This window comes from Citrus clementina, unplaced genomic scaffold (genome assembly GCF_000493195.1).
Source record: "Citrus clementina cultivar Clemenules unplaced genomic scaffold, Citrus_clementina_v1.0 scaffold_5, whole genome shotgun sequence".
NCBI classification, from domain to species: Eukaryota; Viridiplantae; Streptophyta; class Magnoliopsida; order Sapindales; family Rutaceae; genus Citrus; species Citrus x clementina.
Genome location: NW_006262201.1, coordinates 42,624,785 through 42,639,252, shown reverse-complemented (window position 1 = coordinate 42,639,252; position 14,468 = coordinate 42,624,785). Strand labels below are relative to the sequence as shown.

General features: G+C 36.0%; 4 protein-coding genes across 6 annotated transcripts; 3 read left to right on the top strand and 1 right to left on the bottom strand.

Moving 5' to 3' along the window:
- Positions 1–162: 162 nt before the first annotated feature.
- On the top strand, positions 163–2,788 carry LOC18041837 (probable flavin-containing monooxygenase 1). The gene is made up of 5 exons (XM_006435283.2): positions 163–606; positions 817–1,039; positions 1,551–1,717; positions 1,888–2,237; positions 2,386–2,788. The coding sequence occupies exons 1-5, from the start codon at positions 163–165 to the stop codon at positions 2,687–2,689; spliced, it is 1,488 nt and encodes a 495-aa protein (XP_006435346.1). The 3' UTR covers positions 2,690–2,788.
- Positions 2,789–4,218: 1,430 nt separating this feature from the next.
- Positions 4,219–6,061, top strand: LOC18041836 (vinorine synthase). Its single transcript, XM_006435282.2, has one exon. It carries the CDS (start codon positions 4,364–4,366, stop codon positions 5,729–5,731), a length of 1,368 nt encoding a protein of 455 aa, XP_006435345.1. The 5' UTR covers positions 4,219–4,363; the 3' UTR covers positions 5,732–6,061.
- A 1,090-nt stretch (positions 6,062–7,151) lies between these two features.
- LOC18041625 (carboxypeptidase A6) lies at positions 7,152–10,635 on the top strand. Of its 2 annotated transcripts, none has more exons than XM_006435281.2 (11): positions 7,152–7,527; positions 7,773–7,830; positions 7,947–8,057; positions 8,282–8,419; positions 8,545–8,614; positions 8,692–8,747; positions 9,058–9,183; positions 9,342–9,481; positions 9,719–9,791; positions 9,910–9,984; positions 10,192–10,635. In XM_006435281.2, the coding sequence occupies exons 1-11, from the start codon at positions 7,382–7,384 to the stop codon at positions 10,504–10,506; spliced, it is 1,308 nt and encodes a 435-aa protein (XP_006435344.1). In that variant the 5' UTR covers positions 7,152–7,381; the 3' UTR covers positions 10,507–10,635. The 2 variants fall into 2 exon arrangements, with proteins under 2 accessions (XP_006435344.1, XP_024038918.1); XM_024183150.1 differs by having other exon boundaries at positions 10,256–10,424.
- A 96-nt stretch (positions 10,636–10,731) lies between these two features.
- Positions 10,732–14,455, bottom strand: LOC18040358 (pentatricopeptide repeat-containing protein At5g42310, chloroplastic). Of its 2 annotated transcripts, none has more exons than XM_006435280.2 (5): positions 12,443–14,455; positions 11,825–11,977; positions 11,647–11,718; positions 11,231–11,418; positions 10,732–11,014 (listed from the first exon to the last, which is right to left on the bottom strand). In XM_006435280.2, exons 1-4 carry the CDS (start codon positions 14,219–14,221, stop codon positions 11,308–11,310), a joined length of 2,115 nt encoding a protein of 704 aa, XP_006435343.1. In that variant the 5' UTR covers positions 14,222–14,455; the 3' UTR covers positions 10,732–11,014; positions 11,231–11,307. The 2 variants fall into 2 exon arrangements, with proteins under 2 accessions (XP_006435343.1, XP_006435342.1); XM_006435279.2 differs by having other exon boundaries at positions 11,236–11,418.
- Positions 14,456–14,468: the final 13 nt, after the last annotated feature.

Sequence of the window (14,468 nt, the reverse complement as noted above, 5' to 3'; positions counted from 1 at the left end):
TTATTACAAGCCAAAAATAAGCTTCGGCGTTGAATTTGTGTCTCTATTGCTTTTTGCTATTGTCACCCGTTTATGTAAATGGGAAAAGGAGAAGGCTGCCAAATTACACTAGACCAACAGTTATCGCTTTCTTGCTTCACCGTCTTCTCTTCTGGACCAAAAATGGAGCGGAAGATTGCAATCATCGGCGCCGGAGTTAGTGGATTGCTTGCATGCAAATACACTTTGGAAAATGGTTTTAAACCCATTGTATTTGAGGCCAGGAGCGGCATAGGGGGAGTGTGGAGCCAAACCATCGAATCTACTAAGCTCCAAACGCCCAAGAGTTTTTACCAGTTCTCGGATTTTGCATGGCCAAATTCAGTGACCGAGACTTTTCCGGATCACAACAAAGTAATGGAGTACCTCCAAGCATATGCTGCTCACTTCAACCTCTTCCCCTCGATCAAATTTGACACAAAAGTCACTAGCATCGACCGCCTTGTACCATCTGATGAAGATGAGCATTCTTGGGACTTGTGGGGAGGCACCGGGAAGCCTTTTTCATCTTCAGGGAAATGGAATGTGACCGTACAGGAAGCTCGGAATGTATCGTCTGCAACTGAAGTAAGCATACTAGTACTATAAGTTTGTTCTGGCTATGTATCAAGTCATGAGCCATTAGCGCCAAAAGTAACACATTTCAATAAAGCAGCACCGAGGACGTGGAATGTCCTCCTTGGAAGAAAAAAATTATCCAATTATTATTTCAGATTTTGTTGAATTTAGAGCAGCCAAAACTTTCAGAGCCTTAAACTGGTGTGTTTATGATGCCAGGCTTACCAAGTAGATTTTGTGATCCTCTGCATTGGAAGGTACAGTGACTTGCCTAACACACCGGATTTTCCAATGAACAAAGGCCCTGAAGTGTTTGACGGCAAGGTCTTACATTCAATGAATGATGATCTCGCTGCTGAACTCATCAATGGAAAGCGGGTCACAGTCATTGGATTCCAAAAATCAGCTGTGGATGTGGCAGCAGAGGTTGCTAATAGAAATGGTAAAAGCCTTTGCTTCTCTTTTCAATTATTACTGTAATGGATTATGTTCTTTAGGAACTAAAGAACTTTTGCGCTAATTTCATTAGATTCTTGTTAACTACTTTCATTGTCAATCCAGCTAAATCATTGATAATACAAATCTTCATCATTGAAAAATTAAGACATATCTGTTTATTATATATACAGTTAAATTTTTTAATAAAAGATCCCTTACATAAAGTAAGGAATAAGTTAAAAGATAAGAAAAACACACACTTAATGTAATATATTTTGTCTTTTAATGTATTGAAATTTGTGTTTTTCTATCTTTTAATTTATCCTTATCATATTAAAGTAAGAGAACCCTTGCTAAATAATGACTTGTATATATGTTTGATGATATAAGAGCAGATCTTTGGATATGATAAATAGGGCCATCATGAAAGAACTTAATGAGAGATGTAACTGTCCATCTAGGATCATATCTTTCAAGCAGGGATACCTGAATGTTCTGTTTGATTATCATATCAGGGGTGAGATACCCGTGTACTCTGCTATTCAAGACAGTGCATTGGATGGTTCCTGATTACTTTCTTTGGTCAACTTTTCGAAGTTTAAATCGCTGGACAGAGTTAATAATCCATAAGCCTGGTGAAGGATTCTTTTCTTGGCTTTTAGCCCTTTCACTTTCACCCCTGGTAACTTTCTGTCGCTGTAGCTCTGCCTTTATTTGGATAAATATGCACAGACACCTTTGACTTGTCAGCTACATATACATCAGCTGTCAACTTTTATTATAATACTTCTGAAATTTCAACTACTTTAGATTTCAAATATAGTTTACTTGACATTATGCTGCTGATTTTAGCTTTGGCTATCTTCAAAAGTGGTGGAGAGCTGTCTCAAATGGACTTTTCCGTTGAAGAAATATAACATGATTCCAGGTCATAGCTTCCTTAATCAGATTTCTTCATGCATGTTCACAGTTTTGCCACGTAACTTCTATGACAGAGTCCAAGGAGGTGGCCTCAGCTTAATGAAATCTAGAAGCTTTACTTTTTGCAAAAATGGGTTGGTTATAGATGGTGAGACAACTCCACTGGTGACGGACATTGTTATATTTGCAACTGGATATAAAAGTGATGAAAAACTCAAAAACATTTTCAAATCAACCTACTTCCAAAAACAGATAACTGGATCATCAGCTCCATTGTACAGGTATTGGGCCACAGGATTTCCTTGATGATATATATCTTCTGAATTTTATTTCCATTGAAACCTGAAAAAAAGAAAAAAAGGAAAAAAGTGTAGTTCTCATATAACCATAATCTAATATCTAAGAAAGGTTTTCATTATTCTGTATAAGGGAGGGCATTCATCCTCAAATCCCCCAGCTAGCAATACTTGGATATGCAGATAGTCCTTCAATTTTACGCACAACAGAGATGAGAAGCAAGTGCCTGGCACATTTTCTTGCTGGGAATTCTAATTTACCAACCATAAAAGAGATGGAACATAACGTGATGAATTGGGAAAAAAGCATGCGGCTTTATGCCGGTGAGAGCTACAGAAGATCTTGTGTCAGTGTTTTGCTGCAAAAATACTCCAATGATCAGTTGTGCAAGGACATGGGATGCAACTCCAAGAAGGAAAAAATGGTTTTTGGCTGAGCTCTTTGCTGCTTGTGTTGCTAAAAATTACAGAAACTTGTCTTGAGTTGATTAGTTTACTCGTTGACTTTCAACTAATTAATTACCCTTTTCTTTTGATTTAGTATTCTCAGAACTTCTGTTGTTCCCTCAATGAATAATTATATACGAGAATGGGCTAATACTTTTCATAGTAATCTACAAGATCAAATTGGTAGGGAAATGGTACTTTACAACTTTAATATGTTACAGAATTTATAAATTTTTCATGATAGGTTAGATTTTTTTTTTGTTGGTTACCGATTACAAATCTTCACCTAACTTGTTTCGTTTATAAAATTATGCCTTAACTTCATATAAAATTTATGATTACTACAATCTACAACGATGGGCAGATCGTCAGATCGGAATGGATATGACAACAAAACGAAAGTAGCTCACACTTTTAGAAAGTCAAGTTTCAGTGGACCTAACTCACCTTACTAAGTAGTGAAGGATCAAGGAATGTGCTGGCCAATGATAAAAAGAAAGAACAAATCCAATGGCCAAAAATTAGGTCATTTTGTTTTGTGTCCTACGAGATGTGCTCATTTTGACAAGGAAGGCAAGGCGGCGCCATTTGTCACAAAACAAGGAGCTTCACCTTCACATCTAGAAAACATCAGTTTTTGAGCAAGAGCCGTGCAGGATTTCATCTAGGATAGGAAATTTTACTGGGGAATAATTTTTCTATCCCTACTTAATTATTTATTTTATAATAAATATAAATATATTATTTTAATAAATTAAAAATTAAAAAATTAAATAAAATTATTAATATATTATAAAATATTTAAATAAAATTTTTAAAAAATATTAAATATTTAAAATAATATCAAAATTAAAAAATATTTGAAAAAAATGATATCTTAAGAGAGAAAAAAAATATAATAATATTTTAGATTAAATAAAAATTATATTGTAAGTTTTTTTTAATTATAACTCATTTATATTACGTAAAAATAAAAAAAAATATTAACTAACATTATAACAGATGAAACAAAAATTATCAAATAAAAATTAAAAAAAATATTTATATATAATGAGGATTGGGGTGGGAGTGGAGTGAGATAGAGAGTAAAATATCAAACCCAATCTTATTAAAAATTTAAAAATTATTATTTTTATTTCTCACCTTATTTTTTAAAAATTATTCAAAATTTATCTAATTTAGAGGGTAGCCTTGTGAGACTTCATACAAGATTTTACCTTCCCTAATTTCACCGGTGTTCGTGACACGACGGCAGCCATGATGCCATTTGCGTTATCATTAATGTCCTTCAAAAAGACCGTCAGACTTGACAAACTCACGCATAGTATTGAAATAACAAGACACTGACCCTTTTTAACTGACAAGGTTCTCAAGCATGTTACTTTTCATCACCATAAAAGTTAAAAAAAGAACAAATATTACTTACATTATCTATCATTAGATATGTAATTTATTTTCTACCAAAAAAAAAAAAGATATGTAATTTATTTATCCATCTATGAGGGCAATTCTAGTGGGAACCAAATTTCACTTTCTAGATGCATAGAGAATCTTTAGGCATTAAGTTTTGCACTTGCTTGAAAATGCTTTATTTGTATCAATCTTTACCTCTTTCCCATGTAAATAAAGCATATTCATCATCTTGAAAAACCAAGAGATTGAAAATGAAAATAGAAGTGCAAATCATTTCCAAAGAAGACATAAAACCATCTTCCCCAACACCCCCGCACCTTAAAACCTTCAAATTTTCTCTTTTGGATCAGTTCATTCCTTCTCCATACGCTCCGATTATTCTCTTTTATCCCAATGATTGCATGACTCTTGCTGAAATTCCCAAAAGATTAGCTTTGCTAAAGAGGTCTTTATCAGAAACTTTAACTCGCTTCTACCCTCTAGCTGGAAAAATTAAAGATGACCTTTCCATCGAGTGCAATGATGATGGGGCTTATTTTGTAGAGGCTCAAGTTAACTGTCGTCTTGATGAGTTCCTTACAAAGCCTGATCTTTTGTTATTGCATCGATTCCTTCCTTGCGAACTCATGAAGGAATTAACTGCAGTAACATACCTGACTAACATTCAAGTCAATGTTTTTGATTGTGGCGGTATCGCCATCGGCATATGCATTTCGCACAAGATGCTTGATGGTGCAGCGCTAAGCACCTTCCTCCGGGCCTGGAGTGCCACAGCTCGGGGCTGCGAGGAAGTAATATATCCAAATTTCGCTGCTCCTTCACTCTTCCCTGCAAACGATCTGTGGCTTAGAGATACATCAATGGTGATGTGGGGTTCCTTGTTCAAGAAAGGCAAGTGTATTACTAAAAGATTCGTGTTTGATGCTTCAGCAATAGCTGCACTCAAAGTGGTAGCAACTAGTTCAAAAATTAAATGTCCTACTCCTCCTACACGAGTTGAGGCAGTTTCTGCCTTCATATGGAAGTGCATCATGGCTGCGTCCAAAGAAAAACATGGCTATCAAACTCGAAGGCCGTGTGTGTTAACCCACTTAGTGAATCTGCGTCGAAGAATGACGCCGCCACTATCAGATAACTGCACAGGAAATCTGCTCTGGATGGCAGCTGCTAAATGCATGACTCCGGACAAGCCAGAGTTGCATGATCTGGTGGGCGAGTTGAAGGATGCAATATCAAAACTCGATGGTGAATTTGTTAAGAAGCTAAGCAGTGATGAAGGGAATTCGTTGATGTGTGAGTCTCTCAAACAGATAGGCGAGCTATGCTCCAAAGATGAAGTGGATCATGTTGGATTCAGCAGCTGGTGCAATTTTGGTTTCTATGAAATTGACTTTGGCCGGGGCAAGCCTGTTTGGGTTAGCAGTTATGGTTTAAGTGGTTCACCAGTTATGAATCTTGTCATCTTGGTTGAAACAAGGTATGGTGATGGCATAGAAGCTTGGATGACCTTGGATGAGCAAGACATGTCTAATTTGGAATGCAGCTCAGAGTACATCAAATTTGCTTCAATGGATCCAAGTCCTTTGACGTTCATTGGTCATTCTGCTTCAAGTTCATAAATGATAAATCTGGTTTTGATCATTTTTCTGCAACTTCTGTTTTGTTTTGTATGTGGTTTACATAACTATATACATGGTGCCTTTCAGTTACACGCAGACTCATAATTTCACATTTCAGATCAGAAGTTCAGAACTATGCGAAGGATCCAAATCATACTGACTTCGAGACTTGATTGCTGTATGCCTGCATTCCGGACTTAATTATTAGTTCAATGGTCAATTGCAAATTTTAGATGGTCCAGAAATATCTTGTTTTAAAGTGCAAGACAAAACCAATTTTACTACTTCAACTACTAAATTGTAAAGTCAACTTTTAGTACATTTTGTAAACTTTTCATTATACGTCTTAATTTACATTTTGTAAACTTTTCATTATACGTCTTAATTTACTTAAAAATTGAATTAAAAAATAAATTACTTTAATTCTAAGGCAATATGTAACAAATCAACGAACTGCAAAAAATTGGAAATTGAACGGAGAAGTTGCTAAAAAATTTGTAGCATAGGCTGTACTGTACAGCCTGTACATAGCGTAGAATCAATAATACAAAGCGAGCTTATGACTTGTAGTTGGTTAGAGCGGAGCTTTAACACCCTACACCCCTTTAAAATTCTTATAACACCCTCTCCTTTTTAATGTTATTTCTTCGAATATCCTTAGTTTAATTGATAAAATACAAATTTATATATTAAAAATAATTATTTTCACATAAAATTATACATACAAATCCTAAAATATAAAATTTATGTTAATTTTTTTCTTATTACATAACTTCTATTTTCATAGCTCCAAACTTTTATAATTTCTATGAAAAAAATCAACAAAAATTTAAAATATAAATATAAATTATGGAATAAGGTGGGAGTAAAAAAAATTAATTTATCTAAATGTTTAATTTAATTTCTATACAAAACAATAATTAACTTAAATTATTTAAATAATTTTAATTAAAAAGATTTTTTTTAAAATTAGGGGTGTCAAAAATACCTACTAAATTCATCATGAGTTTGAGTTATTCAAATTGAGAGGTGAATTTTATTTAAACTTATTACCACATTTCTAGCTAATTCAGCTTTTGAATTGGATAGAATGCCAACAATGCTGCTGTGATGAAAAATGAGTTAAAAAAACAACTTAATTTTGATTAAGATGTTTTAGTATTTTTTTAATCAAAATTTTATAACCCAATCTTTTATTAAAGTAGCATTTTCCATAAAATAATAAATATACCTCCGCACTCTCTAATATTGAATGTGTCACATCAGGACAAAACGAAGGGAAAGGGACCATAATGATATAATCCATTTTTCGACTTTTGCTTTTGGATCTGAATAATCTGATTGGTTATTTTTTTCACCGTCTGATGCAATGACCGAATATATAGCATAAAGGGCAAAAAAAAAAAAAAGATAAGGAAAATGACCATTGATCGAGGAAAATTCAGAGACAAACTGACAAGACCTCATATTCCTTCTTTCGCTCTGGTGCCCAATCCATCTTCGTCATCGAAGAAGCAAAGTCATCGCATCGCATCGGTCGCTTTATTATTTTATATATTTTATTTTTCATGGAAAATAAAATGAAATGAAAAGAGAAGAAAGAAACAAAGCAATTAGAACATTATTCTTTTCGCTTCGGCTTTGCTCACGATGGCCATGATACGACGCCGTAGCCTTTCTCTGTACTATATTCCCCTTTCCATTTTCGCTGCTTGTCTGCCAATTTTCGTTAATTGCGATGATAATCTCAACCGAACATCTTCTACCCCCATTAATCGCGATCTCTATCATTCCAGGTTTTATTTTTATTTTTATTTTTCTCTTTTGAAATAAATAGATGAATATAAATATGATGATTTGGTGATTTTTGATTGAATCGCGTTGAACAAATCTTAGCTGTAATTATAAGTTCGAACTCTTAACTCAATGATTATTAAACAACACGTGTTAGAAACAATTCCACTTAGCTGCGGACTATTTTGCTTTTCTATATTTACCGAGTTTTGCATGCAATGATTTATAATTCTATGTCATTTTGCAGTGGCGATTTGATGGAAATGATAAAAAATTTGGTACATAGGCACCCGGACAAACTCAGTGTAAGCTTTTACTTACTATTTTTTTTTTTTGTTGGGGGTGGGGGGGGGGGGGGGGGGTTAACTGCTGTGTGCTACTTCTGAATTTAAACTTATGACTGTTTATACTTGAATTATAGATGGAGACAATCGAAGCGGGAAACAAAGGCTATAATGCAGAGATCAGAGTTGTTACTTATTGCCATAGAAGGAAAGACAGTGATGACCGGTCAAAGATTCGGATCCTTCTTGTAAGTTTTCACCTTTTTGTTGTGTTTATAATTAGATTGTAACAATATCGTTTTGTTGGCAGTAGTAAAGCAGGTTATTGCGTTGTTGAAGCAGGTGGAGAACTCATGTATTTTCCATTGGAAAATCAAATAGGGTCATGTATTGTGAATTTGATATGTAGTCTTTAGATTGTCTCAAATTGGTAATTGCTGGTTTTTTTGACAGATGATTCCTTGTCTTCCAGAGTTTTGGGCAGCATGGTAGGGAGCTTATTACAACGGAACTTGCCTTGAGGATCTTGTCAATCTTAAGTGAAGAGCAGTTTCTACCTAACACGAATCCAGTTTCTCTAAACAGTACCCTTGACGAGCTTGTTATTAAGGTGACTTTCAACTTACTGCAGGAACTGCAGTCTGTTACTGCCGATATACTTATTTGGTAACTCTTGCATCATTCAAAAGTTGAAATTAGGTATTTTCCATATTCAATTTTTAAACAATTTATCAGGTGGTGCCAATGGAAAACTTAAATGGCCGGAAACTTGTTGAAGAAGGAGATCTTTGTGAACGGAGGAATGGTCAGTTGATCTAGTGATTTGAAATTTCATGTGACTTTTAGAATACTAAAATTCACAAGATTTTGAGTTCTTGGCAGGCAGAGGAGTTGATCTGAACCGCAACTGGAGCGTAGATTGGGGCAAAAAGGAGAAGGTCCATTATGCCTATTCATTATGGAAAATTCAGTCTAAGTTTATAATTCTTATTTCATTTTTCATAAATATGCTAAGTTGTATTTTGTAATATTAACTTAAGTGCATCTCATTAACAATTTATCTTTTGGAGAGTGCTGGATACTTTGGGCTCAATATTGAAGTTTCGTGTCCGTTCTCTCTATTACTTGATTATTCAAATGTCACAAATATGTGAAAAAGCCCCTCTTTGTAATTATTGTTAATTTTTTTTAATAGTAATTATTGTCAATTTTTTTTAATAGTAATTATTGTCGTGACTTCAAATACAGGATTATGATCCTTATGAAGAAAATCCTGGAACTGCTCCTTTCAGTGAGCCTGAAAGTCAAATAATGCGGAAACTTGCCTTATCATTTGATCCTCACATATGGGTTAATGTACACTCTGGAATGGAGGTGAGTTGTTGTCAGTTCCCAATTATTCTTCCCTGCCAAATGTTCATTGTTAGTCCAGAATTAATCTTACCTGCTAAATATTTTTGTTTCATTCTAGGGCTATTGGTTATGTGCCCCAAGTGATGACATAGTTCTTGTTGCCAACTTTAACTTTTCAGGCACTATTTATGCCATACGACCACAAAAATACGACACCTGATGGATTACCTTCACAGCGGATGAGAAGATTGCTTGAACAACTCAATAAAATTCACTGCCAGAAGCGTTGCATGATCGGATCAGGAGGAGGCTCTGTTGGGTATGTATTTACTTAAGACTGAGAACGCTGATTATATGTAAATATTCCTCTACTTGAGGCCATATTAATGCTGAAGTGGTCCTTTGGCCACATGGGCTTAGTGTCGATGGGGCTGCAGGCCCTAAGGGACCACACATAGGTTATTCCCTGAGTGCTTCTCAGTGGTTCTCTCCTGCCTATGCTTTAGTGTTCACGCATTGATTTCTTCCTTGGAGTTAAAAATGTGCTTGATTTTAGGTATCTGGCTCACGGGACAGCAACGGATTATATGTTCAATGTTGTGAGGGTTCCCATGTCTTTTACCTTTGAGGTTTGTGAAATGCAATCTCTTTTGACTTCTTTACAGCTGGCTTCGCTTATGCATGCGCATAATTTCTTGCAGCTGGCTTGTGTTATGCATGCACATAACTTCTTGCATTTATTATCAGATCTATGGAGATAGTGCAGCCTCATCAAAGGACTGCTTTAAAATGTTCAATCCTACTGACCACTCAACCTTCAATGTATGTCCAGTGACTCCTAAAATCGATTGCTCGTTCTCTTTTGTTTCCTTCTAGTTGTCTGATTCATTCCTTCCTTACTTTTCATTTTAATCTATTCTTTAATTTACCATATAAAACCAACTTTTTTGAGGAGGCAGTTTGCAGTTGATTAATGATGAATATGGTTGGTTTAAATCTAAAGATGGTGTATCTTGTTTCCTGGTTCAGAGAGTTCTTAATGATTGGTCAGCTGCATTCTTAACGATTTTCAAATTTGGACCACATTACTTAGATGAACTCCGGGCAAAGGCCTCTGCAGCCAATGGGGACAAGCGGGTATCTATCGATGAATATCTTGATGGATACTTAATGCAAAGAACACAGAAAGATGGGAAGAAATTGGAGGTGCTTGATATTGGAATGCAGGAGATTAGAACATATTTCAGGCTATTCTTGTTGTCATCAGTTTTATTAATGTTTATGTTTTGTTCTAGAATTTCAAAGAACAAGTATAGTAGACCCACCACCCCCTGTGAATGCTAAAATTCTGTAGGAAAAAAAAAAGGTACTCACTTTGATTTGAGAAGTAGACGCCAGATAGATATTTGATCTTATAGTTGAACACAAAATTCTTTCAATTGAAATTTGAAGCCCTGAAGGTACTGTTTTTTCCTCGCCAGTCTAATCACTGCTTCCGATTTAAATTATAAGCAGATGCGTTCTTCATAGTTACTAAACTTTCACGAATTATGTACGAAGCAATGTAGTTAAATACAGAAATTGCCTATGTGAATGTGGTAATGTATATAATACAAGAACCAGCAACAAACTGCTTCTTCATTTTCATTCTTGTGGACGAAGCTTTTAAAAAACAGACACCAAATTACAGCCTATCTTCAAGGAGTGGAATGTGGGTTTTCTACTCTATTTTTATTTAGATTTTGATTTGGTTCGTTTCTTCAATTTAAGAGACCCAAACATTGCTGTTGGAGATATCATTTCTTCAAAAGTCTGGAGAGGATGACCTGGCAATAGCATGGACCAATATTCCCTGCAAAACCATTTAAAAAAACAGAGCATGAGAAATTGCTGATAAAGCAAAATTCAGCAAGTCATCTCGTTGCAAAGCATTCACGTTTCTTTCAAGTTCAAAATTATTAAACTTCACTATCAATAACTTTAAAAGTTCTGTTTCCTTCAAAAGAAAGACAGTAACATGTCAAAACTGAACTTAAAAATCTTGCAGCTCAGGACCGGGTCCACTAACCTTACCATGACAAGCTAGTTCAAACATGAAAATTAGTCTTAATTTTCGCTTTGGCTGGAAGATTCGCAGCTTGTCAACTATGTTTTCAGTGTCTGTTTCATGTATCTCAAAGCAGACCTTAACATTGCTCTGGCTTTCCTATCTGGAGTGCACCCAGACAAGATCATTTCTTCATACACAGCTGGAACCTGAAAGGCATAAACCACTTGGATCAGCTCCCAACACAAATAAGAGCTTCTAGGTAATCCTGCTACAAACACAAACGTAGTGATGATTTTGTATTTCATTGTCATCAATCTTTGGTATGATTGCACGCATACGAATTACCAATGAACAGTTCCATCGTGCTTCTGCTATTTCTCACCTGAATATGACAGCATTTTATATATGTTAAAGAACAGGTAACTTGAGAATACCTTATGAAACTTATCAACACGAATCAAAGCTTTCATAAGTGTGGTATACGTAACCACATCTGGCTTCAAGCCCTGCAATTGTAATGAATCAAAAGGACATGTAGTAAAATAATGTGAGATGATTTAACTTTCACCATAGAAAGGGGGAAACATGGGGAAAATTAAGATAGCAACTAACGTTTTCCTTCATATACTGCAACACAGCAAATGCTTCAGCATCCCTTTGATCCTCGCCAAATGCATTGATTAATGAATTGAGAGCTAAATTGCTAGGCTTTAGGCCATCTGTTCTCATGACCCTAAATGCATTTACTGCTTGATCTGACAAACCCTGTTAGAAATGAAATGGAAGGAATCAATTGCATGCTCAACATATGACATTCTAGATAACATAATCTTAAGGAACTTCAAATTCTCAAATGTCATCTGCCCAAACGTAAACATAAATCCAACATTTTGAAACAGGTAGTTTCAGGAGACCTTTTTTAAAGCATGGAATATTAAAGTTGTTGATAAATATACTGAAAAGTGAAGTCAGTGGCAGTGAGCACAGGCATCCCAATCATGCAGAAGATGGTTACATTGACACCGATGGGGATTTGAATCACAAACTCCCATACAATTACTGCAATTTCAGTAAAATTTATACCGTCAAAAGCACTAAGCTATCATGGTTGTATAGAGCACACACTTGATGCTACTGCGCTAGTTATCCACATCCATCAACATACAAAATGAGGAAAAAGATTTAAACAAACACAGATATTAAGGCATACATATGAAGTAAAAGACCTACCCTTCGTGCATAGGCATTTATTAAGGCATTGTACATGGTAGATGAGGGTTTCAACCCTGCAGCTTTCATCACCTCCAGGCACTCTATTGCATCATCAAATCTCCCTGATTGTCCATAAATATCCACAAGAGTCGTATATGTTACAACATTAGGCAATAATCCTTGAGCTCGCATATTCCCCAACAATCTCTTTACATCCTCCCATCTCTCTTGCTCCCCTAACAAATTAATCATAATATTATATGTCGTAGTACAAGGAAAGTATCCCCTCTCCTGCATTTCCTCGAACAGTTCCTCTGCTCTATCATATCTTCCACACTTGAAATGGCAATCTATAAGTGTGTTCCACGTAATGGTGTCAGGCTCAATTCCCTCCGATAACATCCTATCAAATGCAGCCATAGCATGATGAAGACAATTATATTTACCAAAAGTATCTATCATGACATTATAAAAATGTGTATCAGGTTCTACTCCGCTACTCTTCATCTCCTTCAGAACTTGAAAGGTTCTTTGCCATTCTCCTCTATCCCGATACCCTGCTAAAATTCTACTATAAATAAAAGAATTAGGCTTTGCATGACTAACTTCCATTTCCTTCAACACAATTCTTGCACTTTCCCATCTACCCGCATTCGCATAAGCATCAATTAAAAGACTATAAGTATGTTCATCAGGTAACACTCCACTTCTCTCCATTTCAGATACTACAAATTCAGCATCTTTCAAATAACCCATTTTCACATACCCTTTTAAAAGAGCATTAAAAGCTTTAGTCCTAGGTTTCAATCCACTTTCTTTCAATTCCTCGAAAACAGCCTCTGCCTCTATCGTCCTACCAGAATTACTCAATGCAGTTATAACTGCCGCATACGTGGCCGTTTTGGGACTCAATCCGACCCCTTGAGCCATTCCTAGAAACCTCATAGCTTTGCTTGCATCACCAGCTTTTGCAAAACCTACAATTACATCATTTAGCAACTGCCCATCAAGCTCAATCTTATCACACTCAATTTCTTTATAAAGCTTGTGCAAAAGTGAAGAATCAATCTTGTTAGTTCTCGTGAGCGATTGAATAACCAAACTGTAATTTATAAAATCACAATGGTAGCCGTCTTGCCGCATTTTCGACATCAAATTCAGGGCTTTTTCGAGGTCGTCGTTGCGAGCACATGCGCTAATAAGCGCGTTGTACGTTAGCGGAGTTAACCTTTGCCTTTGAGAGAGCAGAAACGCCTCGTATAACTTCTCCGACCGCCCAAGCGCGTGGATAAGGATTGAGTAAAGAAGCTCGTAGGAGTAACAGAGGTTGTGCTTTTGCAGCCACGAAACGACAGCGTATGCTAAATCAATGGAGGAATTCGAGGAGCAGAGATTTTTTAAAAGTGAGTGCCAGAGTGGAGCAGGCACAGCTCGGTATGACTCAGCGAGTTTGAACTCAACGCGATTAAGAGAACTCGGTGATGAAGCTAAAGCTGAAGCTGATTCAGAGTTACTATTTTCTGATAAAAAATTGAGAAGCGGAGTGAAATCGTAACGCTGCTTTTGTAGGGATAAAACGTCGTCGTCGTCTTCTTCTTCTTCTTCGGTGTCGTTTTGTTTTGAAGTAAAAGAAGAGGATGAAAAAGATGATTCTCCAGAAGCTGTGGCGGTGGTTATGCCGGTGATGGTTGAAACGGAAAACGCAGGCTGAAAAATGACGTGGTGGCGTGTGATTGGACAAGCGGAATGAATTGCAGGGAAGCGAACTGATAGAGGCTGTGGAGGCAAAAGAATCATTTTATTTAGAATTACAAGTGAGTGTTGATGATACTATGCAAGAGCGAAGGTTGCATTATCGGTTTTGTTTTGGTTAGTTTGTGGTCGTACTTTCGAGTCGTGTGCGTCTTCTACTCTTCTTGAAGAGACGGTTGCGGATATTTTCCTGCATCGCGAAGTACTGGATTTTATCAAGAGCTTCTTAATTCTGTGCTTTTTTATTTTTTATTTTTTAAATTCAGTGCTGTGTTCCGTTGTGGAAGATTAA

Coding starts and splice junctions, on each gene's coding strand:
- LOC18041837 (XM_006435283.2), top strand. CDS start 163: ATGGAGCGGAAGATTGCAATCATCGGCGCCGGAGTTAGTGGATTGCTT. Junction 1,040..1,550: donor AGAGGTTGCTAATAGAAATG/GTAAAAGCCTTT, acceptor TTATCATATCAG/GGGTGAGATACCCGTGTACT. Junction 2,238..2,385: donor TCATCAGCTCCATTGTACAG/GTATTGGGCCAC, acceptor ATTCTGTATAAG/GGAGGGCATTCATCCTCAAA.
- LOC18041836 (XM_006435282.2), top strand. CDS start 4,364: ATGAAAATAGAAGTGCAAATCATTTCCAAAGAAGACATAAAACCATCT.
- LOC18041625 (XM_006435281.2), top strand. CDS start 7,382: ATGGCCATGATACGACGCCGTAGCCTTTCTCTGTACTATATTCCCCTT. Junction 7,528..7,772: donor CGCGATCTCTATCATTCCAG/GTTTTATTTTTA, acceptor GTCATTTTGCAG/TGGCGATTTGATGGAAATGA. Junction 8,748..9,057: donor ATTGGGGCAAAAAGGAGAAG/GTCCATTATGCC, acceptor CTTCAAATACAG/GATTATGATCCTTATGAAGA.
- LOC18040358 (XM_006435280.2), bottom strand. CDS start 14,221: ATGATTCTTTTGCCTCCACAGCCTCTATCAGTTCGCTTCCCTGCAATT. Junction 11,719..11,824: donor TGCAGTATATGAAGGAAAAC/GTTAGTTGCTAT, acceptor TTACAATTGCAG/GGCTTGAAGCCAGATGTGGT. Junction 11,419..11,646: donor GTGTTGATAAGTTTCATAAG/GTATTCTCAAGT, acceptor TATGCCTTTCAG/GTTCCAGCTGTGTATGAAGA.